Genomic DNA, 27,909 nt, shown 5'->3' on the forward strand with positions numbered 1-27,909 from the left:
GGGGCGCTGGATTCTATCCCAGTTGCCCCTCTTCCAGGCCAGCTCTCTGCTATGGCCCGGGAAGTCAGTGAGGGTGGCCCAAGTCCTTGGGCCCTGCACCGGCATGGGAGACCAGGAGGAAGCACCTGGCTCCTGGCTTCGGATCAGCGAGATGTGCCGGCCGCAGCTGCCACTGGAGGGTGAACCAACGGCAAAAAGGAAGACCTTTCTCTCTATCTCTCTCTCTCTCACTATCCACTCTGCCTGTCAAAAAAACAAAACAAAACAAAACAAAAACCTTTAAAAGGTATAAATCTGGAAACACCTGATCTATATTCCTTCATTCCCTACCATGCAGCAGCAAAACACTCTCTCCCAGCTTGCCTAGAACTTCCCGTTCATGAGCAATCGCTCATCCCCTTTAATGAGAGCTCTCAAAGCTGGGGTGTTTTTTCCTATTATGCTGATGGGTTAGTGGAGGCTGGGAAGCTACCGAGCACATGTGTTCCAGAACTGAAATGTCACACATTGGGGCATTGCCCTGTCCATTGCTGAGTCAGGCTTAAAGCCATTCCAAAGCCCCCTACTGCATTCAGAGCTGCCTCTTTGTTTCTCTTGCAAGGATCTCTAAATTCCCTTACAACTGTGAGAGAGACTGAACTTGGAGTAATTTGGATTTAGCTGATGGCATTGACTATGCTCTTTATGTTGTCTTGAGGGTTTTTAGGTTATACTCATGTAATCTTACATAGCAGCTGTCACTACTCAAGTTTCCCTGAGTGACTCGCAAACATTTTTTTCCCCTGGAAGAGGATTATTGCAGGCTCTCTCTGTCTCTCCTTCTTGCTCTCTGTCACTCTGCCTATCAAATAAGTCAGTAAGTAAGTAAATAAATAAATAAATAAATAATCTTTTTCAAATACTATATTATTGTTTGTTAGTTATATGTTTTGTCTTCCCCACTAGAATACGAACACTATTTAACTCATGGTAGATGCTCTACGTGTATTTGTTGAATGAATTAACATAAAATCACATATATTGATTTTCCTTTCTATGGCCTTGTCCTATTTTCCCAAAATAAGTACCTAATTAGTTAGACCTTGACCTCAGTGCCTCAGTGATTTAAGCAAAATATAGACTGTCCCTTCAGAGTCCTTATGATGATTGATTGATTGGTGATGTCAGAGAGAAATCAGTAGAGTTTTAGGAGTCAAGAAGATGGTGGGTTTTTTCCCTACATTTCCTTTTTTTTTTTTTTTAATTGTGATCTAATGTATCTACCATAAAATTGTACAGGTCTTAGATGTACAGTTTGATAAATTTTGACAATTGCATATACCCACATAACTACCGATTAAGACACAGTTCATTTCCATTATCAGTGAAAGCTTCCTCGTGCTCCTTTCTAGCCAGTCCCCTGAGGCCTTTCTCCTTGGCTTACAGACAGCTGCCTTCTCCCTGTGTCCTCACATTGCCTTTTGTTTGTGTACGCATCCCTGGTGTCTCTCCCTCTTCTTGTAGGGTGCCAGTCATACTTGGTTGGAGCCCACCCGTATGACCTCATTTAACCTTTTGTTAAAGGTTAAAGGTAAAGGTTAAGTTAAGGGTTAAAGGTTAAAAGTTTAAAGGCCCTAGCAAAATACAGTCACACTCTAAGGAGCGCAGGGGTTTGGGACTTCAATACAGAATTGGGGAGGAGTGGGGAAAAGTCACAATTCAGTCTCCAACAAGTATTTTGTTTCCAATTTTTATGCTTTTTTATTTCTCATTCTTACCTAATAAGATTGCCTAAGAGTTCATTGCAACATAGAATAAAATTTTAAAAGTAGACTGCATGCCTTGCTCTTCGTCTCGTAGGGAAAGCCTTTCAACCATTAATTTTTATTTTATCTGTAAGTGCTTTGTAAATCCTATCATGTTGAGAAAGTTCCTTCCTAGTTTGCTGCAAATCTGTCACAGATGGGTGTTGAATTTCATCAAATCTTTTTTGCAACGGTTAAGATGATCATGTTTTTTTTTCTTCTATTAATTTGATGATTACTTTGGTTGGGAGATACTGCTGTAAAATATCTTTGTGTATGTATGTGAGGGAGAGACAGAAAGGTTATTATCAAGTTTAGATATCAGAATTATGCTAGGTCACAAATTATCCAAGAGGACAGCAGCAGAGGCAGTGGAGCAGGTACCTCCAGCAGCTCACCCCTCTCCAGAAACACAAAATCTTGGCAAAAAACTGTCAGAACCAACTCTATCAAGGCTCTGGAAGATAGTGAAGGATTTCAGGAGGAGAAAATGGTTAACCGGGAGAGGGACCACCGAAACATGCTAGGAGAACTCTGTGGAGTTTGAATTTAGCCTTGCCTTATGCCCCTTCCTGGTCTGGCAACAGTCTTGCCCATGGCAGCCCAAGTAACAGGTGTAAGTACCTGGTCTACAGAAATCATGTGCCCCGTGTTGGCCGGTATATGCATTCCCAGTGTACTGGACAGGGGACCTTTTGTTTTGCCTGATTCTGAACTTTCTCAGGGCAGGAAAGTAGCCACATATAGGACATTCTTGAAATTTTGAAGGACAAATGAACAAACTGTCACTTTGGGGTGGAAAAATAACAATGAGGCAAACAATAGACATGCCAAAGCCAAAAAACTGGAAAGCCTAGATGAAATTCCTGGAAACACAGACTATCAATACTGACTCCAAAATAAAAATAAAATCTGAATAGACCTGTAACAATAAAAGAGATTAAATTAGTAACTAAGAACCTCTTGACAAAGAAAGCCCAGGACCAGATGGCTTCACTGGTGAATACTACCATTTAAAGACTGAATAGGGAAGAATACATCCAACTCATTTAAGAGACCAGCATTACCCTGATACCAAAGCCAGACAGTGACTTCACAAGAAAGGTACAGACCTATATCCCTTATGCTGTAGGTCTTTTATGAATATGTATGAAAATATCCTCAATAAAATACTAACAAGCTGAATGCAGCAGCATACTAAAAGGATTATACATCAGGACCCATGGAAGGCATTTGGCACAGGAATGCAAAGGTGGTTCAACATACAAAAATTAATGTAATAGACCATATTAACTGAATGAAGAAAAAAACTACATGATCTCCTAATTGACAAAGAAAAAGCATTTGAAAAAATCCAGCACTGTTTCATAATAAAAACAATAAGACTGGTATAGAAGGGAACATTCTCAGCATGATGCAAGATACATTTGTAAAACTTACATCCAACATCATACTCAGTTGTGAGAGGCTAGAATTTTTTCCCTTACAATTAGGAATAAATAAATATTTCTGCTGTTATCACTTCTTCTTTCCAACATTGTACTGGAAGTTGTGGAGCAATAGACAAGAAAAATAGAGCATATCCAAGTCAGATCAGAAGTAAAGTATCTGTATTAACAAATGACATGATCTTATCTAGAGAGAACCCATAGAAAACACAAAGAACTGTTAGAACTAATGAATGAATTCAGCAAAGTTGCATAATAGAATTCAACATTTAAATTTTTTTTCAATTTACCATTTCTATTTACTAGTAATGAACTATCTATAAATGAAACTAAGAGAACAATTTATAAACAGCATCAAAACAATAAAATATCTAAGAATACATTTAACCAGGAGTACAAGACTTGTCCACTGATAAGTACAAGCATTGCTGAAACAAATTAAAGAATACCTAACTAAATAAATGGAAAGACATTCTGTGTTCATGCATTTGAAGACTTATTCTTGTTTTATAAAGATTTTTATTTATTTATTTGAGAGGTAGAGTTACAGACAGTGAGAGGGAGAGACAGAAAGGTCTTCCTTCCGTTGGTTCACTCCCCAGATAGCTGCAACGGCCAGAGCTGTGCCGATCTGAAGCCAGGAGCCAGATGCTTCTTCCTGGTCTCTCATGCGGGTGCAGGAGCCCAAGGACTTGAGGCATCTTCTACTGCCTTCCCATGCCACAGAAGAAGGGCAGCCAGGACTAGAACCGGCGCCCATATGGGATGCCGGCACCGCAGGCAGAGGATTAACCTACTGTGCCAGGGCGCTGGCCCCTTGAAGACTTATCTTGATAACAATACTCCCTAAAGCAATCTACACATTTAATCCCTATCAAAATCCCCGTAACTTGTTTTGCAGAAATGGAAAAGTCATTTCTGAAGTTCATGCAGAATTGCGAGGATCCCTGAATAGCCAGCTCAGTCTCGAAAAAGAGAAACAGAGGACTCACACTTCCTGATTTCAAAACTTACTATAAAGCTGCAGTAAGCAGGAGAGTCTTACTGGTGTAAGGATAGATATATAAATCAATGGAATAGAATTAAATAGAGCACCAGCAATACCTGTCTACTGGTCAGAGTATAAACTATTTGAATAACAGTTTGTCATTATTTATTAAAGATAAAGGTCAAATAGCCTACAGCCTAACAATTCCATTCCCAGTTATACATAGCAAAGAGAATTTAATATACAAGATAACTTAGTTTAAAATGCAAGAGAGCTTCAAAAATTTCATGGAAAAATCTCATTACCTTTTAATTCAATTTTTCATGAACTTTTAGAATTTCTCTCATGTGTTCATAGCAGCTGTATTCAGCTAAGATAGGATAAGTTATGGTAACAAGTGTACAAGAAAAGTCAGTGGCTTAAAGAACAAGAAGATGTTTCTTTTTCCTGTTATGGTTCAGCATGAGAATTCCTGTTATAGCAGCAGCTCTGCTCCAAAGAATAATGACTGCCATCTTTATGTGCCTTCAAGATCACCTTGGGCATTTCAGTAAACAGTTCAGCAAACTTGCTCCATGGGCCAAATGTGGCCTACTGCCTCTCTTTGTGAATAAAGTTTTATTGTAACACAGCTGTGTCCGTTTTTTTCATATGTTGGCAGCTGCTTTCGTGCTACATCAGCAGAGTTGAATAGTTGTGACAAGGGTCATATCTGGCACACAGTGTCTAATAAATGTACTACATGACCCTTTACAGAAAACTTTTGCTCCTTCCAAAGCAGGTCAGCAAGGAGGGAGAAAGGTATGGAAGAGAACACATGTTTATAGGACAGACCTGAAGTGGGACATTTAATGTCCTCTGGTTTTCTACCTGACCACACAAAATTATAGGAGAATTGAGACATATAAAGTAGCAGTGTTCTCAAGAAGAAGGAAAGGGTGCATTTTGGTGGATAACTGGCACCCTGTGCCATGGCAACATTCTTCATAATAGCCCCAAACTAGAAATACTCCATCTGTCCATCAAAAACAATGGATAAAAAGTCAGATATGCTTATAGTAGATAGTATGCTAAAGCAAAGACAATAAGCTGCACCTACATCAACATAAATCAACCTTACAGACATCATATTAAGCAGAAGAGGTCTCAAAAAGGATATATGGGGACCAGCATTGTGGCAGCACCCCATGTTTATACCAGTTCAAGTCCCAGGTGCTCCACTTCCCATCTAGCTCCCTGATAATGTGCCTAAGAAAGCAGCAGAAGATGGCCCAAGTCCTTGGGCCCCTGTGCCCATGTGGGAGACCCGAAAGAAGCCCCTGTCTCCTGACTTTGGAAATGCCCAGCTGCAGCCATTGTGGTCCTTTGGGGAATGAACCAGCTGATGGAAGACCTCTGTCTTGCCTTTTCCCTCTCCCCATAACTCTGCCTTTCAAATAAATAAAATAAATATTTTTAAAAAGTATATGTAGTACTTCCTATGTTTATAGATTTCAGAAACAGCTAAACCAAATCACTTTTTTACCAATACATGAATGTTAAAACTATGAAGAATAGGAAGGAAATAATGATCAGAATAGTGGCTGGCTCCTGGAGGCAAGAAGACAGAGGATGGGTACTGGTGATGGATTGGATGCCAGTGCTTTATTTCTTGATCTGAGAAGGGTTACATTGGTGTGGTTTTTTTGTAATTTATTCTTTATACTAAACTGAATAGATAATCAGCTGTCTTTGAAATACAAAATAAAACAAAGAGCCAGAGACAGTTTTCCTAATCACTGTGCTCCAAGAAAAAAATTATCTTATCATGAGATATTGATTGATGGACAGGCAGACATAGACCCAGCTACATATAAATAGAACATGATCCATTATTTTCAGTTCCATCTGTGCATGCAAGAAGTATATGTTTATTTATATAAATGCATTCACATATGTTTTATGTATATATATACACACATTTATATATGAAATTGATCAGCCTAATGGATAGTAGAATTGCCAGCACTTTCACTTTTTTTTTTTTTAGATTCATCTTATTTATTTGAAAGGCAGAGTTACAGAGAGAGGAGGGGAGAGAGATTGAGATCTTCCATCCTCTGATTCACTCCCCACATGGCTGAAACTGCCAAAGCTGGGCCAACTGAAGCCAGGAGCTTCATCAAGGTGTCACATGTGAGTGTGAGGGGCCCAAGGACTTAGGCCATCTTCCTTTGCTTTCCCAGGCACGTTAGCAGGGAGCTGGATCATAAGTGGAGCAGCCAGGACTCAAATCAGTGCCCATATGGGATGCTAGCATTGCAGGCAGTGGCTTAACCTGTTATGCCACAACACCAGCCCCCACTTTGACTTTTAAAAAGCATATATTGTGTGTGTATGTGTAAATGCATAATTTCATGAATGTATGCATGATTGCTGGTATATTGAATATTAAATCAATGTTCATAGAGAGAACACATACAATCAAAAACTGATAAATACTTTTCTATAAGCTTAATAAGGAATAGAGCTTAAATAATTAAGAAAAAGAATAGTTAAACTTACATTCTTAAGTACACCTTAGAGCAATCATCCTTAACCTTTATGGGTTAACCTTAATATGTACAGTTTAGTGAAGGCTATGGTCCTGTTCCCCAGAATATTGAATGAGTACCAATGTGCACATTGTTGTGCCTACAATTATGAGGGATTTCACACATTCCTCAATTAAGTTTGTGAACTATAAAGTTTCTGGTTGCCCTCTTAAAATTTTTTCTTTAGATTGTTGCCATCAAATGTCAGTTGTCTCAACCAAACATTGACAGTAGTATCAAGACAGAAAAATAAGCATAACATTCAAGGCTTACATGGTATCTGCATTCTGTCACTGCCAGGAATGGCTTCCTCCCTCTCACCTCACTGCAAATCCCTTTTAGTGGTTTCTCCTTTTTTTATTTTTAACTTGGACACACTTATAACTTTATTATTCTCTTTTTTTAATTTTTGTATCCATGGATTAGTAATTAATTGAAAATTGTTATGCATATGAGAGAATTAGATCACATGACACAAAAAAACCATCACCAAAAAATAAGTAAATAACAAAGCCTAATAAAAACAGACACTCAGAGAACAAAACATGTTTTAACAGCATAGAAGACAGAAATAGAATTAGTAAACTCAAAAAGAAATCAGAAAATGCTATTTAGAATGAGGGAAACAAGTTAGAATGCATGTAGCTTGTAGGAACTCCTGAAGCTGGACATAAGTATACCATTGAGACCAGGAATTCTATTTTCAGTTATATATACTACAGAAATCTGTATCTATTTATATATTAAAATCATGTACGAGAATAATCGTGTTAGCATCATTGGAAATAGCCAAAAACTTGACATAAGTGGGCAAAGAGAATAGTAGTCTGGGATAATAAGTTGTGGTGTATTCACACAATGGCATAGTATACAAAAATAAGCATCAGCAAAAACAGATGCACACGATCTTGGACAAATGTTACAAACATATTTTTAGCAAATTAACCAGAGATAAAAGATACTTTACTGTGTGATTCTACGTATACATATTCAAAAGCAGGAACACTAATTTCTAATTTTAGATAATAGGATCGTGAAGCAATATTAAAGCTAAATAATATGCCATCCACACTATTTTTATACTCGCTAAATGTTAACACCCACAAATAAGTGAGAATATGTGATATTTGTCTTTTGGGGACTGGCTTATTTCACTTAGTGAATGATCTCCAATTGTATCCATTTTGTTGCAGATGTCAGGATTTCATTCTTTTTGTGGTTGAGGAAGAGTTCATCATGTACATAAACCTTTCAGTTATTTCTACTACTTGCCCATGTTCATTTCCCCCTGACGTTGCCCAGGATTCTGCCCGGGCAGCAAAGACCAGTTTGGTCTGTTTTCCTACTGCTGCTACTATTTAGCACTCTGGAAGAGAAAAGTAATTATAAGCTAAAATTGCTTGTTAGAAAGGATCAGAGGTAAGGGGCCAGCGCTGAGGTATAGTGGATAAAGAAAGCTGCCACCTGCAGTACCAACATCCCATATGGGCATTAGTTCAAGTCCCAGCTATTCCACTTCCAATCCAGTTCTCTGCTAACGTAACTGGGAAAGCAATAGAAGATGCCCCTGGTACTTGGGCCCCTACACCCATGTGGGAGACCCAGAAGAAGCTCCAGGCTCCGGGCTTCGGATTAGCTCAGCTCTGGCCATTGCGGCCATTTGGGGATGAATGGAAGACCTCTCTTTCTCTCTGCATCTGCCTCTCTGTAACTCTGCCTTTCAAAAATAAATCTTAAAATAAAAAAAGAAGAAATAAATAAAAGATCAGAGGCCAGCTAGTCAGTATTTTCAGAACTATTGCTTAGGAACTTGCCAGTGGCCCTAGAAAGAACAGTTAGCTGAGCCTCTCTTTCAGTTAAGATGTTTTAGTCCAATATAGAGTTCTTTAAAAGAAATTTTCAAGATTTATGTTTATCTTAAAAAATTTTTGGAAAGGGTCAGCTCAATATGGAGGACTTAGGGGTATAAAGAGCTGGAACTTTCTCTTTTGTCAAAAAAAGATATTTTCTTATGAGAGTTAAAAGGAATAAAATAAAATCACCCACCTTCTTGTACATTTTCACAGTGAACCCAAATCAGCAAGAATATGATAGGTAATCAGGTTTCAAAATAAAATCTCTAGTAAGCCTGATATTGCAGAAATGAAACTTTTTTAAAAAACAAGACATTGTAGAACTTTGATGTTTACAATACCAAAACAAGTCACTGAGTTTCCCATCTGCCATTGTTCCATTGTAGGGAGAACAATGGCCTGCTTTTGAAGCTTGGGAATTTCTAAAATGTCAATTCTATTACTCTGAATAGACTTTTTTCATTTCTTTTTATTGAATGCCCAAATTATTTTCTTTATTGTGCATGCAGGGACAACAGCAGGAGTTAGAAAAGATGCATCCACATCTCCTATGCCAACAGGAAGCCAAAAGGAGCTTGTAACCACATCCTCATCATCATTCCAACCCAACAGCTCTCGGTAAGTTTCAGGAATCATTTGCTTTAATGTTCTCTATATGAGAGCATTTTTGAGATCCATTTAATCAGGAATGGGGAAATTTTGACACCCTTAGTAGCTCTTACTCAAGAGAGAAGTCTTTATTTTGAAGCACTTAGATTTAGCCAGGTTAAACCACGTGAAGTCCTTTTCTTTATATATGTACTTCCTTAATTGTCCATGGTCACTGGCAAGTATTTATATGGAAATCAAAGCTAATCCTGTTCTATATCAGAAGAAGCTACCTAGCAGCAGGTTCTGACCCGTTTGTCCTGGAGTGGTTCTAAGTGGACAATAAGTTAAACTAACTGAGCTAATTGATATTGGAAATTATAATACCTTTTGTGCTAGTTAAAGGGTGACTACCATTAACATTCCAGAGGCTTTGGAAGGGTTAATCATTTGATCAAGCTTTTCAGGAGTCAGGGAAAGAAATATTTAAAAATCTCCCGTGCCTAATAAGCCAACTCCCATACTACACATTTAAGGCTGAATATATAAACATCAATGCTGAATATATAAACATCAATACCAAAAGGGCTTGCTTTATGTTTCCTTGGGGATACGTTTGGTTTTGAGCACTTAAATTCCTCGCATCTTAGCAAGATGAATATAGATTTTAAGACTTAATTTGTAGTTAATTCAAAGTCCATTGGCTTTGCAAAGTAATTAAATGCCCAAGTTGTGGGTCTCAAATCTGATGATTTTAAAGATGTACTCTAAAATTTATTCCTTTGGTTTGTGGTCATTTCAAAAGGGAGTGAAGAATTATCTTTTCCTCCTCTAAAGAGTTGTATTTCAGCCAAGTCCTATAGAGATACCGACCAAAGAAGCCAAATTCAGACATCCTTAAGAGCTAGTGTCATGCTAATCATGGCTCTTACTGCTGTGGCTTTAATTCTGGAGCTAGACAGGTAAGCATCTTAGAGAAATTTTGAGAAATGACTTTAACACAGGGGATAACAGCGTTTGCCATTAATATCTCTTCTGGGTACCCAGCACTCTGCCAAGTCCTTTATAGAAATTATATGATTTAATCTTCAAACTTCATGAGATGATACTACTATCATCCTCATTTTCAAAATTAGGAAACTAAAACTGAGAGATTTCACTACTTGTCTAAGGTCACAACGCTGAGAGGCAGGGCCAGCATTTCAGACTCTTAACCCCATTATCTTAAACACTAATAGTCACCTACTAGTTTGCCACATTCTTTCTCAATTTCTCGTATGCTTTTAATAGTACCATTGTTGGGTCTTTTTGCCAAAGACCCACTGTTAGTTGTGATCCTAACGTGTTGATGTGGCTCCCTCTTTGGACCAATTAAATTGTGTTTGGAAGTTTGTGCTCTAAGAGCTTCCATCCTAGCTCACCTTGAGGGATTGGTTGGAGTGAATAGAGGTAGAGAGTGGAGATGATCTGTATTTTGAATCTCAATAGATTTTCCTTTTGTTAAATAGTAAAATGAGATCTTTGATATCACTTTAATATGTTTAATGTTTCTAAAGGTTTATATACAAGCATGAAAAAAGAAATAAAATGTTTTCCAATAAGGGTTTTGTGAAATGTCTTCAACACACATTTTCTGAATGAACCATATCACTTCATAGTTTGACAAGCTGAGGTAAAAATTGCACTGAGCACTCATATTTATGGACTTATGAAAAAGAATTCTTTATCTCAATTCTTATTGCTGCAAATCAGCTAAATATGGATTCTCAGAAGCTTCTTAAATAATGAACATTTGGCTAAATAAAGCAGTGTGCAGTGTACCAAATTTTATCTTCAGAAGTACTCGATGCTATATTACAGGTCTGTTACACAAAGTTCAGAGTTGAAAAACAAGATTTAGTACTATGAAAATCAGTTACCAATAAGGCATAGTTGTAACTTTCCAGACTTCAGAATCAGAAATATTTTAATTGTTTTTATTTCAAAGTTTAGAAAAGGCATCTATTATATACTGTGTTTCAGTTAGGTGCAAACCTAATGCACAAGAAAAGCCTATTGTTCTTTCTCCCAGCAAACCTTTGAAGGCACTCAGGAGAGCATGGGGAAAAGCCTTTCCTCTGTCCCCCTAAATTCTAAGACTTTACAAGACTTACACAAGAGGACAGAATGGTTCAGATGCTGATGAGTGACAGATATTCCTTTGTTCTCTGCAAACACCTTAGAAGAATCCAGTGGTTCCATGGACAGGTGAAAAAAAACAGGCATGGCAAAGTCATCTTTCTCATTCACAGTGTGGGTTGTTAATTGTTCCCTCTGCTGGCTGTCAATATAATGTGAAATTTTCATTCCCCATTCAAGATGGAAAAAGTTGTGGCTGAAAATGTTAACATTTGCATTTTTATTTGTTGATTTATTTAAAGGACAGCCTCTCCTATAGCAATCCATCACTTGGTGACACCCCAAATATGAATAATGTATTGTAGACTTGCGGTTACAATGTGTAATAAGTGCTAGAGACAGTAAAAGAATGTTAACTATGTTGAAAATGTAATATTTATCGACTCATAAAGTTTATTGCTTTCGAGGTTCAATAATACTGACCATAGGACATTAATATCACTTACTCTGATTTCAGCTGGGCACCTTTATATGTAGAATATTCATCTCTCTCATGCTAACAAAATAAATATGTAATTTACAGCACAAGCAAAGAGAGTAGTAGTATAGCTTTCCACGCTAAAAGCCACAATGCTTCTTTCTCTCCATTTCACTCATCCTCCAGCACTGATACATACCCCTGAGCTGTGCAGGAGAGTGAGTGGTCATCCTGGCACCAGCGGGTGCCAGGAGCCAAGTGATTACACTTCTTTCTGCTTAGCTGGAACAGGCAAACCCACAGACTGTTCCACCTAGAGGGGAGTGGAGGGACTTTTCTCCCTGTCATCCTGAACACCTGGTGGGTAGGTGAGTGAGCCTTGGCTCCAAAAGAAAGTTGAAGCAATACTTGTGGTTACCACTTGCTTCTCAAATGAAAGTATTATAAGCAAAAAAGCAGCCAGCGCTGTGGCTTAACAGGCTAATCCTCCGCCGTGCGGCGCCAGCACACCGGGTTCTAGTCCCGATTGGGGCGCCGGATTCTATCCCGGTTGCCCCTCTTCCAGGCCAGCTCTCTGTTATGGCCCGGGAAGGCAGTGGAGGATGGCCCAAGTGCTTGGGCCCTGCACCCGCATGGGAGAGCAGGAGAAGCACCTGGCTCCTGGCTTCGGATCAGCACGATGCGCCGGCCGCAGCGGCCATTGGAGGGTGAACCAACGGCAAAAAGGAAGACCTTTCTCTCTGTCTCGCTCTCTCACTATCCACTCTGCCTGTCCAAAAAAAAAAAAAAAAAAAAAAAGCTACTGATGATTCACTCTTATGTGCCTTTCAGAAGTAGGTGTGTCCATCACCAACAATAAAGATCTACTGTACAGGAAATGGCTAGTACCCAGAGTAAAAGCAGTAGTGTTGATTAGCCACCATCAACTGTAATTGTCATCTTCATTAAGATGCAGAATTATGTGTTTCTCCGTTATAAATTACCTTTCTAATTGTACTTGATGTATGCCAATTTAATCAAAAAGTATACTTGCAACAGGCAGATATTTGCATTAATGTGGATTTGGATCTCCAAGTCTTTCACTGAAATTTGGGAAAAGGGTTTTACTAATACTTTAGATCCTTCCTCTGTTGGTGTCCTTCTCTGTTGGGTATGTAGATGTGATACATTTTACATTAAAATGAAGATGGTATCTTGTGGAACTGTTCAATGTGACAAAAATCTTGTCACTTTTTAAAAATGCTAGTGTAGTTTCGTTTTCTCAGCCATATAACAATGCAATGATGATTGTACCAAACTAATAGAGACAAATACCAGGCATGCAGCAGCAGAATTAAATTCTCAGTCCCTGTAGGAAAGAGTTGCTAAGTGCTCTTCTCTCTGCTCTTCCATGTCTCATTGACAAGTTACAGCCTGCCCTCTTGCCCCTGCTCCCACCTTTGTGTGAGATGTGGAGGGAGAAAGGCAGATCTTATCAACACAAGCCCCACTAGCAACTTTTCTTAAAACATTTGTTTATTTGAATGGCACAGTTACAGAAAAAGAGGGAGAGACAGAGAGATCTTCCATCCATTGGTTCCCTCTCCAAATGGCCACAAAGTCAGGGCTAGGCCAGGCCGAAGCAAGGAGCCAGGAACTCCATCAGGGTTTCCCACATGGATGACAGGGGCCAAACCAATGGGGCCATCTTCCAGTGCTTTCCCAGGCCATTATTAGCAGAGAGCTAGATTGGAAGCAGAGCATCCGGGACTCCATCTGGTGCTCCAACATGGGATGCTGTCATTGCATGCATCAGCCTAACCCACTGGGCCCCAACACCAGCCCCCACCAGTGAATTTTTTTAACTGAAACTAGATTTATTCTATTTATGGAAGGTACTATTTTATCTCTCCAGTTTCTTTTTTTCTTTAGAAAGGCTAGGTTTGTTGTTTATTTATTTGTTACCATAACTGGAAGTGCTGAAGCTTTTCATTTCCTTTTGCTTTGCTTCTTTTTGAGTTATTTGGGGAGTGGGGTTGTTGATTCTGTGGAGCTTGTTTTTTCTTGACTTTAGAGAGACATTTGAGTATGTGCTTTCAAAGACTTGATAGCTTATTTGGGGACTTTTAAAAAATACGTTAATTTGTTCTTTCTTTAAGACCTTGGTCCTTTGTTGTCCAGTCTTGTGCTTAATGTGTTCCGCCAAATTTGCTGTCTGTTTCCACCTTGCTGAGATTTCATGCTGCCATGCTCACAAGGCATGTGTTGCACACAGCTGACTAGCAGGTGGCTTGTGAGATCCTAGGACCACACTCTACCAAGGCCAGGCTGGAAGGACTCTTTGTCTTGAACATGGTCTGAGGGTACTTCAAAAAGTTTGTGAGGACTGGAATTAAAAGTATGAGTTGGGGATGGGGGTGGGGGGATGGCAAGGCAGGATTTGGCCTAGCGGTTAAGTTACCAGTTAGGAAGCCTATGTCCCACATGGAAAATCCTGGGTGCTATATCTGGTCTGGCTCCCGGTTCCAGCTTTCTACTAACGTGCATCCCAGAAGGTGATGGTGATGGCTTTTAAGTAGCAAGGTCCCTGCTGTCCACATGTGAGAACCAAATTGAGTTCCTGGCGCCTGGCTCCCTTTCCTCCCTTCCTCCCTCCCTCTATCTCTCTCTTTCTTTCTGTAATTCTGATATACATACATACATACATAAATCTTTTTTTAAAAATTATTTATTTTAATGGAAAAAAGTTTTTTCATAATGGAAGAAAAATGTATACTATAGAAAAAATATCCATGCATTTCAAAATGTTTTTGCACCAAATAACCCAAACTTTGTGAAGTACCTTGCATATATTTATCTTTGTTTTTACCTTAAGTAACTTGACATGAAAATCCAGTCACTTCCAGCTCCAGATAAGATAGGCTAGCCTTTAAAGTGCTAAGGCATTTGTGGCATTTTGGTCTTTTGCTGTGCTGTGAAGAGAGCAAACATGTCTGGATTTTTCTCCCTCATTCTCTCTAAGTTATAAACCAAGCCTTTAGCCTGTGGGCAGGTCAGGCGCCATTTGGTTGCCTATAAAACACTGCCAATAACCAGTTAGATTGAAGAGAAGAAGAAATTGTATCTCTGTGCTCTTCTTGATTGTAGCAGTGGTCTCTTTTATTTTGGCAACAAAATTCTGGATTGACAGCTGCCAGGGGATTCAAAAGCTACACAAGAAATATATTTGTATTATACTAACAAAAATATATTGATACTGAAAATTATAATTATCAGTTCACGATACTTTGCATAATACTTTAGAGTTGACAGAGTACTTTTAACATGAATAATTTCATTTAAATGGCACCCAAAACTCTGTGATGTAAGTAGTACTATTATCTCATTTTACAATGAGGAACTGAAACTTGAGAGAGACTAAGTAACTTTTCAAGGTCACATAGTAAGGAGACAGAAAAGAAGATTTGACTCCAGCTTTTCTAATCCCAAATGTCAGTGTTCTTTCATTTATCCACACTGCCAGAAACTTCATTTATTCTGAAGCATAGGCACTGAGCTGATAAAATCCTGGTTAAGGGAGGAATCCATCTTTTATTGTTGTGATTCGTTTTTATAACTTGATAGGAAGAAATTCAGTCACACAGAGGAGTGGAGGTGCTGTGGTTCAGTTACACACAACAGTCAAAGTCCTACACTGGTGCCCAGAACCCTAAGTGTAACCAACTTTTCAATCAGACTTTCTTCTTTGCATCTATATAAATATTCTAAGCACTCAGCCAGATTCCCTGTGTGCCTAACAGAGGAAATGATGGTGTGTTTCTCTTCCAGTGATAGAGAGGGAGAAGCTAAACCAAAATGCCGATCCTGTCCAGGGCTTGTGTGATGCACTTGGAGACACCCCTCACTGCCTCTAGATGATTGTTTCTCACTGAGTACCTGTTATACACCAGGTGTTGTGTTGAGCCTGTGCAGATGGGGGTTTCAAAAAGTTCGTGGAAAATTTGTATTACCTATCTTAGTTTCATTTTCCATGAAATTTTGAAGCATCTTGAATATTCATTTATAATATGTTTGCACAAATTAAAAATTACTATAAAGATTTTTAAAAAACTAGTAATGCTCAGCTTCAAAATGTTAAGGAGAACTTCTAAGATTTGTCAAAATGACTTCCTAAAATGGAAGCTCCTAGGCCGGGAACTATCAGTTCAGCTTTAGCTGCCCTTGGGGTAGCAGTTTACTCACGACACACAATCAGAGTAGCATTGACTATAATTTTCCATTTTGAGGATGTATAAATAGCAAAATAAATACAAAACCTCCAGAAATGATACACACCCATTGAGGGCAATGAAAAGGACCAATCTAAAAACTTCTGGGAAAAAAGGTATTGAATACATAAAAGAAAATAGAAAATTACAAATATACCCATCTCCCCTGTTTAATCAGGAGAGTGAAAAGTCCTATGCCGGCCAAGCGTGTTTTCATTTAGGTAAGTTAATAACTTGAATTCCCTGCCAGCTGCTGCATTACCAGCAAGAACAGTTGAATACGTGGGAATTCTTATGTGTTTGATGAAAAGGTATTGCTTTCGGTTAAGCCATGATATTGGACTGATCCTCCATTTCCCACTGTTAAAAGCATTCATAGAACCATCCATTCTTCGTGTACACATTGGCTTACATGAGGGCATTTCAAAAAGTTCACGGAACATTTAATTAAAAGATAAGTTCATTTTGGCACAAACATTTTTGAAATCCATACATACGAGGATTCTTCAAAAGGGAATTATCCTTTAATTCTCATTTTCCATGAACTTTTTTGAAGTACCCTCTAGTGTATATAAATTAGAAAAATAGAAACCTAAACTAAGTAAAAATGACAAAGATGTAGTAATACCAAGAAATGAATGCAGCTTGAGGAAGCTTATCGAGACATTCTTACCATAGGAAGGATGTAGTATACTTGGAAAAATGTATATTACCACAGCTTGTATTCACTAATCACTTGGATTTCTACTGTCTGGTTTCAGAAAAATCTTTCTAAATGCTTAAGTTCTAGGTGATGAGATTTTAAGGGATATTTATTTTATTTTTCATACTTTTCTGTGTTTTCCAGATGTCCTACAACAATATGAATTACTTACATAATTTTTAAAAAACAATATTTAAAAAGAAAACAAAAGGTAACACATTCATAGGAGGCAAACCCAGTTTAAAATTTTACACAGTAGTTCTAATTAGTTGCAAAAGCCCTAAGGTTACCTGTGGCCTGTATCACATCAATATGTTACTTGTTTTTCAACCCAGCAATAGGTGAGGATTATGCTTCCTTCGTGTGTCTTCTCCAGGGTACTGAACTCTGAAAACTACTATGATTAGTGACATCTGTTCAGTATTGCTACTTCAGCTATCATTTCACAGTTTTTAGCCCCATGAATTGCTATTTCAGAGTTGTTCATTTGGTCCAAGGTCAAAAATTCCCTTAACTTCCACTCTTAAGAAATATTTGTTGAGTGTCTCTTACTGTTCATGGCACTTTAATGTGTTTATAAAAATGATTTTATATATGTTACCTAATGCAATCCTCACAGTCATGAGAAAGTAAAGCTCCAAGAGACAATTATAGAATAATTAAGAGACCAAGTGTGGTAATTACAACATGTAGGTTTATAGGTCTAGGTTTGAATGCTAACTATGTGATTTTGAACAAATCATTTAATTTAATCTATAAAATGGGAATAATAATATCTCCCGCATAGGCACATCATGATGATTAAGCAAGATGGCCTATGTAAAGTACTTTTTGATGTAAAGCACAGTCCTGGTGTATGGGTAAGTGTTTCATAACTAGTAGCTGTCATTATAGAACCTCCCAAGATCACACAAGCAGTGAAGAGCAGAACCAGGCCTTGGATGAATCCAAGTTCTGTGTATGTACCCTCACGGATGGGGTGAGGTTGCTCTCAGAGGTAAGCACTGTGGTCATGTTTTTCACTCTGACCTTGCAAACGTGCCTGTTGCTTTACCCCTCTAAGCCTGACTCGTCATGTGATAATAATAATATTCATAACTGCCTTATAAATTTGCTCAGAGGATGAAACTTGGTAGGCAAATCCTTTAACATGATATTTAGCCATACTGGCACTCTGTTAACTTTCCTCTTCTGTGCTCTGGAAAACAAGACTTGGTTGGAGACCAGAACAGTGCATGTGAATGATCCTGGCCCCTCTGCCCAATGCCCTGAGTCTCAGTGCCTCTGCAGACATGTGGCTTACGAGATGCTGCTGTTGGATTTTGTCCCCATAATTAGGCCTTTCTAAAGGTTCTTAAAAAGTTTAATTCCTTTAGAGCAGTGGTTCTAAAATCTATCTAGCAGCAAAACCTTGAAAATGTCCCTTGAACCACGTGAATCTAAATTTTCCAGGATTCCATCCCATCTGTCTGAACCTTACCATTTGTTAAGAGCTAAAATAAAAATAAAACATATATATGTGTATGTAAAATAATTAGTTTATTTCAGGATAATATCATTTAAACTTCCCATCAGAAATATTTGAGTTTTGTGCTGGTCAGTAGTTTAGAAATGTTAAGAATATAAGCAAACATGGCACCATGCCATTCACAACAGGGCACAGAGCAATTCTGTGGAGAACACTGACCTTCCCGTTGACAAGAGACACAGTACAACGTTCATGGCTTGCAACTGTGCTCTGTGAACAAGTGTTTATTGGAGGTTTAACTTTTAAATTTTCAAATAAAATCATATCTGAAAAATATCATATCTTAGGATGCCAAGAGAAAGACACAGAGAAAAAGGCAACCCACTTGAAGTCCAAACGAGGTCAGCAGTCACATTGAAAACATGACCATAGATAAGTGTAGGCTGTTTGCTTTACCTTGGGGAGACAATGATCAACATTATGTGTGATAAAACCCAACTGCCATTCACTATTCAGCAAGAATAGTTACTATAGGTGCTGGCATTGTGGCATAGCAGGTTAATCTGCACACTGGTTTGAGTCCCAGCTGCTCCACTTCCAATCCAACTCCCTGCTAATGAGCCCAGGAAAGTGGCGAAAGATGACTCATGTCCTTGGACCCCTGAACCCATGTGGGAGATCTGGGTGAAACTCCTGGCTCCTGGCTTCAGCCTAGCCCAGCCCTGGTCATTGCAGCCATTTGGAGAGTGAACCAGCAGATAGAAGATTCTCTCTCTCTCTCTTTCTCTCTCTCTCTCTCTCTCTCTCTCTCTTTCTCTCTCACTCCCTCTCTCTGTAACTCTGCCTTTCAAGTAAATAAAATAATAATATAAATATATTTATTTATAAATAACATAATAAAAATAGTATATAAAATAAATTTAATAGGGCCAGCGCCATGGCTCACTTGGTTAATCCTCCGCCTTGCAGCCGCATCCCATATGGGCACCGGGTTCTAGTTCCGGTTGCTCCTCTTCCAGTCCAGCTCTCTGCTGTGGCCCAGGAGGGCAGTGGAGGATGGCCCAGGTCCTTGGACTCCTGCATCTGCATGGGAGACCAGGAGAAAGCACCTGGCTCCTAGCTTTGGATCGGCGCGGCACCGGCCGTAGCAACCATTTGGGGAGTGAACCAACGGAAGGAAGACCTTTCTCTCTCTCTCTCTTTCTCTCTCTCTCTCTCTGTCTATAACTCTGTCAAATAAATAAGTAAAAAAAATTTAAAAATAAATTTAATAATAATGAAAAGAATATTTATGGAAAAGACAAAGTAATGGCTAATGGTAATTGGCTAATGTGTCTTCACGCATAGGTTTTTCATAATATGCATTTCTCATGTATTATGAAAAAAAATTAGTGCCAAAGTAAACTCATACATTTAAAACCATTTTTCCATGAACTTTTTGAAATATCCTCATTTGCACAGAAAGTTCTTTGTAAACAGTAGAGGGAAATATATGAATATTACTATTTTCATTAGCCTTAAGTTTCTGGATTCATGTTAACACCAAACACCTTTTAAAAGAATATGAATGAACTTGTGCTGTGAAATGAAAGAAACATTACAGGTTGGTCTTGAAACTGAAGGGCGATTGGTCACACACTACCTATTTACTTGTTAAGATTTCATTGTTGTTCCGTGTGTCATGGGCACAGACTGAAGTATGACTGTGTCTGAGATTGTAAGTTCACCCTTGTGCTGCTTGTTGGAACATATGTATCATAGCAGGCAAGGTCGGGGGAACGATTACTGTTTCTTCCTTTGGGATCTGGGAGAATCTCAGAGGGGTTGGGATTTGTATTAGAATAGAGACCCTCTGCTTGCCACATGAGCTACTTGAGAATGGGACCAGTAACTAGAGTAGAGAAGAAAGTGTCAAGCTCAATGCCAGCCCAGCAAAGTAGAAAGCTGACAAGGCTTTTATACAGTTGCATAACTTGTACAGTTGTGTTTCTTACATGCATGAAGAAGTTATCCTTTCTACATTTTGGCAGTTTAAAAATATTCCAGATGAATAATCATATTAAATAGTAAGGTATAATAAAAGAGGTAAGATGAAAGGCTTGCTTAGCCATGGGAATTATTTTTTCAGCGTTGTATGATAGATAGAAAGATGCTAGGAATGATGCACTGGGGCTCTTCTTCTTTCTGAAGATCTCGAGAAAGCTACTGAAGTACATTTCAGATGGATGGCAGAGCTGGGGCACCAAATCAGTACATTATGAGGGAAGAGATGTTCAACTTACTGTTTCCAAGAGTCGCTCTTCCCTGTTCCCTGGAACAAGTCTGCCCAGAAGCAGTCACTCAGTCATGTACTTGGCACTTGGTGTGACATGATGAAGGCAAGAAGTATTGGCCCTGTGACACCTGCCCTACTGGGTCCTCAGTTGATGCCCCTTCTTTCCATCCAGCACATTTCTGCTGTCCACAGTCTCAGCTCTCAGCTGAGGAATGTGCTATTCCTTGAGTAAAACTTCACTGTACACCAGTTGGTAAGCCCCCACGACCAACTCCTGTCTTCTGGCTTTGGAATGACATGGACTGGTGAAAGAACCAGATTCTGGTTACAAGGTGGTGAGTCTTGTCAGGGTGGGTCATGACTGTAACATCAACCCCTGTTTTACAGTAAACAAGCTAATTAGTGGCAGAACCAAGAGTGGCACTGGCATTGTTGGGAATGGTGAGCCCACCGTGGACCTTAGGGGAGAGATAGAAGTCTCTGGTAATTGCTGACATGTGTGAAATGAGCCACCTTCAGCTGTGATTGCAGTTTCCCTTTATTCCTACTAGAACTTGTAGCGTCAGTAAATGTATGCTTCCCCACAGCTGACCCCAATTCTTTTGTCTTCTCCCTTTGGATATATATGCCTTTGTGTGAACAGCAAAATGTTGCTAGTGGTGTCCAAACTGCAAGTCACATGGCATTGACTTTTATTCAAACCAGTTTTCATGGCAGGATTGAAGCATTGTATCATTTCTTCAGTGGTATCTTTTGTATTCATGTGAAAATTTTAATTTCACGCCCTGCAGACTTCATGCTCTTTTGTGCTCTCTCTACTCCTGTTGTGTAAAGAGTAAATCCCTGTATCACTTTCATTTTGGATTAAAGAAAGTAAAATTGATCCATTTGAGATCTCCAAACAAAGCCAAGAAAAAATCTGTTGGCAAAAAGCCATTGTTTAAGAAAGAAGAAAAACAACACTCTTTGCAGATAACATGACTTTCCCTATGGGTGAGTCTGGTCCCAAGTCTCAAAAGAGGCAGCTGCCTCTCCTTAACACTGGTTACTGGTCCTATTTCATTAACACAGGTTATCGTGAATTTCTTGATTGAAACATGGATATCCTCAAGTGTTTGGGTATGAAAAACAATCAGATGGGCCCAAGATATTTTATTAACTACACAGTTTATTTTAAAAAGAGATGGAATAGTAGAGAAAGCTGTCAGTATAAGGAAAAGTCTGGAATAGATTAATAACAAACGTGATGGAAACAAATCAAATCTTATTAGTTAAATTGGCTACTTGGTTAAATTTGATTTTTTGAAAAATGAAGTAAAAAGCCTAGGTATAGAAGTTTCTCATATTAAAGATATAAGATCAAAGATATCCCGGAATTAGTGTTAGAATTAAATACCATAAGCAATAGCAAATACATTAATGCCTAAGAAAGGTATTCATGTTGCCTTTACAAAAATTTTGAAATATTCTGTGGCCCATAATAAACTAATCATCGTCAGCATCTAGTCAGATTTCAACTGCTAACTAAGAGTCATTAGCTATGATGTGGGCAGCAGCATTCAGCTCCACACTAATCAACTATAATCCCTTTCTAGAGGATGGGTATAGGGGTTAGGAAGGATTCTTTCTTTTTTTAAAAAAGAAAACTTTTATTTAATGAATACAAATTTCATAGGTACAGCTTTAGGAATATAGCAGTTCTTCCTCCCCTGCCCACCCTCCCATCCCCACTCCCCCATTCCCATCCCAAACCCACTCCCTCTCCCATCCCATTCTTCATTAAGATTCATTTTTAATTAACTTTATATACAGAAGACCAACTCTGTACTAAGTAAAGATTTCAACTGTTTGCACCCACACAGACACAAAGTATAAAGTACTGCTTGAAAACAAGTTTTACAGTTAATTCTCATAAAACAACTCATTAAGGACAGAGGTCCTACATGGGGAGTAAGTGCACAGTGACTCCTGTTGTTGATTTAACAATTGACACTCTTATTTATGGCATCAGTGATCACCTGAGGTTCTTCTTTCAACAGTTAAACCCAGGGGGTTTTAAATAAGCTAATAACTTTTTAAAAAGATTTATTTATTTGAAAGGCAAAGTGACAGAGGGAAAGGAATAAACAGAGAGATCTTCTGGTTCTCATTCCCTAAATGGCCACAACAGCCAGGGTTGGACCAGGCTGAAGCTAGGAGCCAAGAAATCCATCTGGTTCTCCCACATGAGTGGCAGGAACCCAAGCACTTGAGCCATCATCTGCTGCCTTCTCAAGCGCATCAACAGGAAGCAGAATTGATAGCAGAGGAACCAGGACTCTAACAAGCACTTGGATATGGGATGTGGAGGTCCCCAGTGGCAGCTTAACCTGCTGTACCACAATGCGCACCCCAAAACTAATAACTTTTAAAGAAACTGATACCAGTGATTTGGCAATGATCACTACAGCACTTATGCTTAGTTGAGACAACTGTAATAGCATTATAGATTTTTAAATAATTTAAATAATCTCTAAGCCTACTCTCCCATGCTGTATATACTGTATTGATAACTGTGTAAACCACTGCCAGAATTTTAGTAGCCAGTATCTTTCTCTCCAATCCTTTTCTTTCACTTTTTAGTGTTGCTCTTTCTTTAGACAAATTTTTTCTAAATTGTGAAATACCTGGAAGCTAAAAAAGCAGAAGCTCATCACTGTGTTTGCCATTCTGTAAATCAGTAAGGAAAAGGTAGGTGGGAATTAGGTGTGCTGAACACAATTGCCTAGATTGCAGCGGCAGGGTTGAATGTTGGAATCAGAGTACACATTTTTCTCTCCCATTTTACTTTATGGAAATTTAGGAATGCTATGGTGTGAAACACATTTCCCTTTGAATCTAGACTGAAATTTAATCTGAAGTAGAAATCACTGCTATAAAATACATGATATATTTCAAAAGTGACACCCACCTCTACTTTTTAGGTGAGAAGAAAATACGTGTTACAGTTAAATCCAGGGCACGTATTTGGCTTAGTGGCTAAAAAGCCGGTTAAGATACAGTGTCTGGGTTCAACTCCCAATTCTGCTCCTGATTCCAGCTTCCAGCTAATGTAGACCCTGGAAGGCAGCAGTGATTGGGTTCCTGTCATCTACGTGGAAAACCTATGTTGAGTTCTCAATTCGGTCCCAGCCATTGTTTGCATGTGGGGAGTGGACTAGTGAATGAGAGCATGCATGCTGTCTCTCCCTCCCTCCCAAATAACAAATAAGTTACATCAAGCAATTAGAGCGAATCTCAGTGTAGAGGAAATCTGTGATTACGTGGAATCTTCCTGGTTAGGACAAAGATGGTTCCTAGAGCTTGCCACTCAAGCTTGCTGGCTGCCATTCCACTTTGCCAGTTTCCAGAGGCAGAGGTAACTTCAGCAAATGGCATCACTCACTTTTCTGGGCATCTGCACTTAGAGCTAAGAAAAAATGTTCTCTTGCTCTGAGCCCTTGAGACACCAAAATAATGCTGAATTTTTACCCAGGCATGCCCTGTTTATTCGTTCTTTTACTCCTTACGTTTATCATTGATATTGACCCTCACAAAGCATATCATAATGCTGGTCCAGTGCCAACTATAATGAGCCAGGAGACCCTGGCCTCCCCATCGATTTTCATCCATCTTACCTGTTCACACCTGTTATGTTTCAATAACAAACTTATTGGGCTTTTCCTTGTCATTCTATTTCATAAATTCTTCCAAATCGGGATAGGTGGTAGATCTGTCTTGAGTTTTCTTTATTATTATTATTTTATCGCCAGAGCATTGGTAGAAACCCCTGTTGATTTCCCAGTTTTGGTAATGTTCCCTTAAAACTCATGCTTTCTTCTCCATCAATTTCTGCTTTATCCATTCCTTGTTTGACAACAATGAAATAGTTCTACATATTTGGCCACACTTGTTTTCTTCTCTGTTGACTCCCCTTCCTTTTTTCCTTTTCTGCCGAAGAATTCTACCTTCCGTAGCATCAATAAAGCCTTTTGAAAAAAGTTGTGACTGTAAATCAGATACTGTTTCCTGCACTTTCTTTTTTACTTAAGAAGCATCATGTACACAGGTGTGTTTAAACACTTCATTCCATGCATCACAATGTGGTCGCACATACTCCCTGAAATACTACTGTGTTCAAAGTGGTAAACAAGTAGCACTTTAGAATCTTCTTTTATGAATCCCTGTGCTGTATCTTATTCTGCCCTAATAACAAAGTACCATGGGAGTAACACTAGGTGCGCTGTAACCACGTTTTATCATGGCCTGGGTCATGGGCATTTTTATTGGAAGAACATCTTGGGTACCATAAAGCCCATTCAGCATGGCTTGTATTCGGGGCACATCAGCTCTTTACCCACAGTGCATCATTTTGCATTTACTAGGGGAGTTGAGCAATACCTTTTGCAGGATACACACAGTGTATAATTGACTTTATCCACCTCACAAGGTTAACTATTCCTCATCTCTAGTTTCCCTTTGAGGTACCAGTTGAGGGTCATGTATTACCCCAGACCTGTAGCCATATTCAGAATTATCCTGACCAACCATTTAAGTAAAGTCTCTTCTGGGAGCCATCTGTACTATCAGGCAAGCGGGTGAGCTCTTTAGCTGTGTGTCTACTGAGTTCTCTCCTTTCATGATTTTGCCCTCTGTGTCATCTTCTTTGTGACCAGAGCACAAGGGGTATAACCGACCATGTTAATTTGGAACTATCTCTGGTCTCTTTCAGGGAACTTCTGTTTCCTTTTGCTCACAATCTGTTCTAGTCTCCCAGCTTCCACTGTGCTACTGAGAGCAAGTGGAATACCTTAACCTTCAGCTCATTGCTTCTCCACTAAAGCAGCCTTGAACACTTGGTTTTACTTACATCTAAAGACAACAGCCAGTGGCATACACAAAAAGCAATTGTGTGTAAATATATAGGGGGTAGAAGGTGTTTCTCCTTTGTTGAATTGTTCTCCCTAATAGGTTCATGTTGAGGTCATAAAGTCCATCTATCCATATTTTCTCTCTTTGAAAGTATAGACAGTCACAGAACAGAACACTACCATTCAGTTTTATAATCTTAAATTTTGAACAAGGCACTGATGAATTATTTATGCTATGGAATGTATTCTCAATAAAGTGTAGCATAAAATGGAGTGAATGCATTACATGCCCTGAACTTTCTAAAGTGCATGCTAGTACACAGGGTAACCTGGCATCGTTCTGGCCTAGTAGCATTTACAGGGCAAGCACTTCTTCCTCCCGATTTTCTGTGTTAGGTTCTCCTCTGCTTACTCCTTTTCCTACTGCAGCCTAGCAGGCAAAATTCTTCTCCAAACTGCCCAAAAGTGCTTGTCTCTCAATACAATGAAGGTTAAAGATCTGTAAATTTCACTTTCCTGCTGCCTTCCGACCATCCTAAATTAGGCTTTAATTTACGATTAGTAAGAAGCTATAATTCTGTAGAAAATGGAGCATTTTATATTAAATGATCATTATCTAACAGCATAATTTCACAAAATAATTAAAATGCTAAAAGAGAATATAAGATGTATTAAGTTTTTCTTATTGTTTATTTATTTATTTGAAAGGCAGAGTGACCAAGAGGGGAAGAGACAGAGATATAGAGAGCACACTTCCATATGAGGGTTCACTCCCCAAATGGCTCAATGGCCAGGGCTAGTCCAAGCCGAAACTAGGAACCAGGAACTCCATCCTGGTCTCCCAAATGGGTGATGGGAGTATTTGGGCCATCATCCCCTACTTTCCAAGGTGCAAAAGCATGCAGCTAGATGGGAAGTGGAACCGTGGGGACACCAGTATGGGATGCCTATGTTGCACGAGGAGGCTTAATCTGCTTTTCTATAGTGCCAGTCCCATGATATCTTAGGTTTTTCAGTTCTGGAGACTATAGACATAGGAAGAGAGGTGATAATTTTTTAAAACCTGTGTACAGATCCTGCTACAGTGACAGAAATAGTTTTTAAATAATTTTTTTTTGACAGGCAGAGTGGACAGTGAGAGAGAGAGACAGAGAGAAAGGTCTTCCTTTGCCATTGGTTTACCCTCCAATGGCTGCCGCGGTAGCGCGCTGCGGCCGGCGCACCGCGCTGATCCGATGGCAGGAGCCAGGTGCTTCTCCTGGTCTCCCATGGGGTGCAGGGCCCAAGCACTTGGGCCATCCTCCACTGCACTCCCTGGCCACAGCAGAGAGCTGGCCTGAAAGAGGGGCAACCGGGACAGGATCGGTGCCCCGACCGGGACTAGAACCCGGTGTGCCGGCGCCGCAAGGCGGAGGATTAGCCTAGTGAGCCACGGCGCCGGCCTTAAATAATTTTTTTATAGTTGCACAAATTATCAGATGATCAGATGTTCTCAAATTTGTTTTCTCTATCATATAAAATACAACATATTGTAAGTTTTCATTTATATGAAATGTCCAGATAGGTCTGTAGAGATAAATAGTAGGTAGTGCTGATAGCTGTACAACTCTATGAATAAATTAAAAACCACTGAGCTACATACTTTAAATAGACATAAGCTTTTCTATATGTTTTACTAAAACAAAACAGTTTAAAGTTTATTAAATAAATAGTCACATTGAGAACTACATGGGGCGGGTATTATGGTGCAGTGGGATCAAGGTGCTGCTTGGGATACCTGCATCCCATATCAGAGTGCCTGGCATCAAGTGCCTCCTCTGCTTCCAATCCAGCTTCCTGCTAATGTGCCTGGAAGGCAGCAGATGATAGCCCAAGTATTTAGGTTCCCGCCACCCACATGTCCTGGCTACTGGATTCAGCCTGGCCCAGCCCTGGCTGTTACAGACATCTGGGGAGTGAACCAGTGGATAAAAGGCCTCTCTCAATCTCTCTCTCTCTCTCTCTCTCTCTCTCTCTCTCTCTCCACCTTTAAAATAAATAAATAAATAAATAAATAAAACTTTAAGAAAAAAAACCTGCAAAACCCAGTTGTATTTAGCAGTATGGAAGTCACTGGTGAATTTGTAATTTTGATTTTACTGGCATAGTAGAAGGCAGAAATCAGATTGAAGTAAGTTGAGAAATGGTTTGGAGAGAGGTTCCTAAGTGCTCTTAGTTATCCAGCAAGCAAGAAGAGATTGAAGGTTCTTCAGTGGATAACCAATACCAGAAGGTTCCTAAGAAGCACAAATGGAGTGATTTGTTTTGTCTAAGAGAGGCTCACTTCTTTCTATTTAAAACAAGGAGATGAGGAGTGCTTTAAGACTTGTAAATTGGGTGGTGCAAAGACAATTTCTCTTTAATGGTCTCTGTTTTCTCTGAAGTATGAAGTAAGACCATCTGTTTGGGGCAAATAATGAGAAGGGGAATAAGGGGAGAAAACAGCTTTTTAGGGAAA

The 27,909-nt window shown here is 39.2% G+C and overlaps 1 protein-coding gene across 2 annotated transcripts in view; it reads left to right on the forward strand.

Moving 5' to 3' along the window:
- KIAA1328 (KIAA1328 ortholog) overlaps window positions 1–27,909 on the forward strand; it is a 345,762-nt gene that overhangs the window by 304,531 nt on the left and 13,322 nt on the right. For both annotated transcript variants that reach the window (XM_062201575.1, XM_062201577.1), the window contains one exon: window positions 9,156–9,264. In XM_062201575.1, the coding sequence (XP_062057559.1) occupies window positions 9,156–9,264 (109 nt within the window). The remainder of the gene's footprint in view (window positions 1–9,155; window positions 9,265–27,909) is intronic.

The sequence above is a fragment of the Lepus europaeus genome, chromosome 9 (assembly GCF_033115175.1).
Source record: "Lepus europaeus isolate LE1 chromosome 9, mLepTim1.pri, whole genome shotgun sequence".
Classification (NCBI taxonomy): domain Eukaryota; kingdom Metazoa; phylum Chordata; class Mammalia; order Lagomorpha; family Leporidae; genus Lepus; species Lepus europaeus.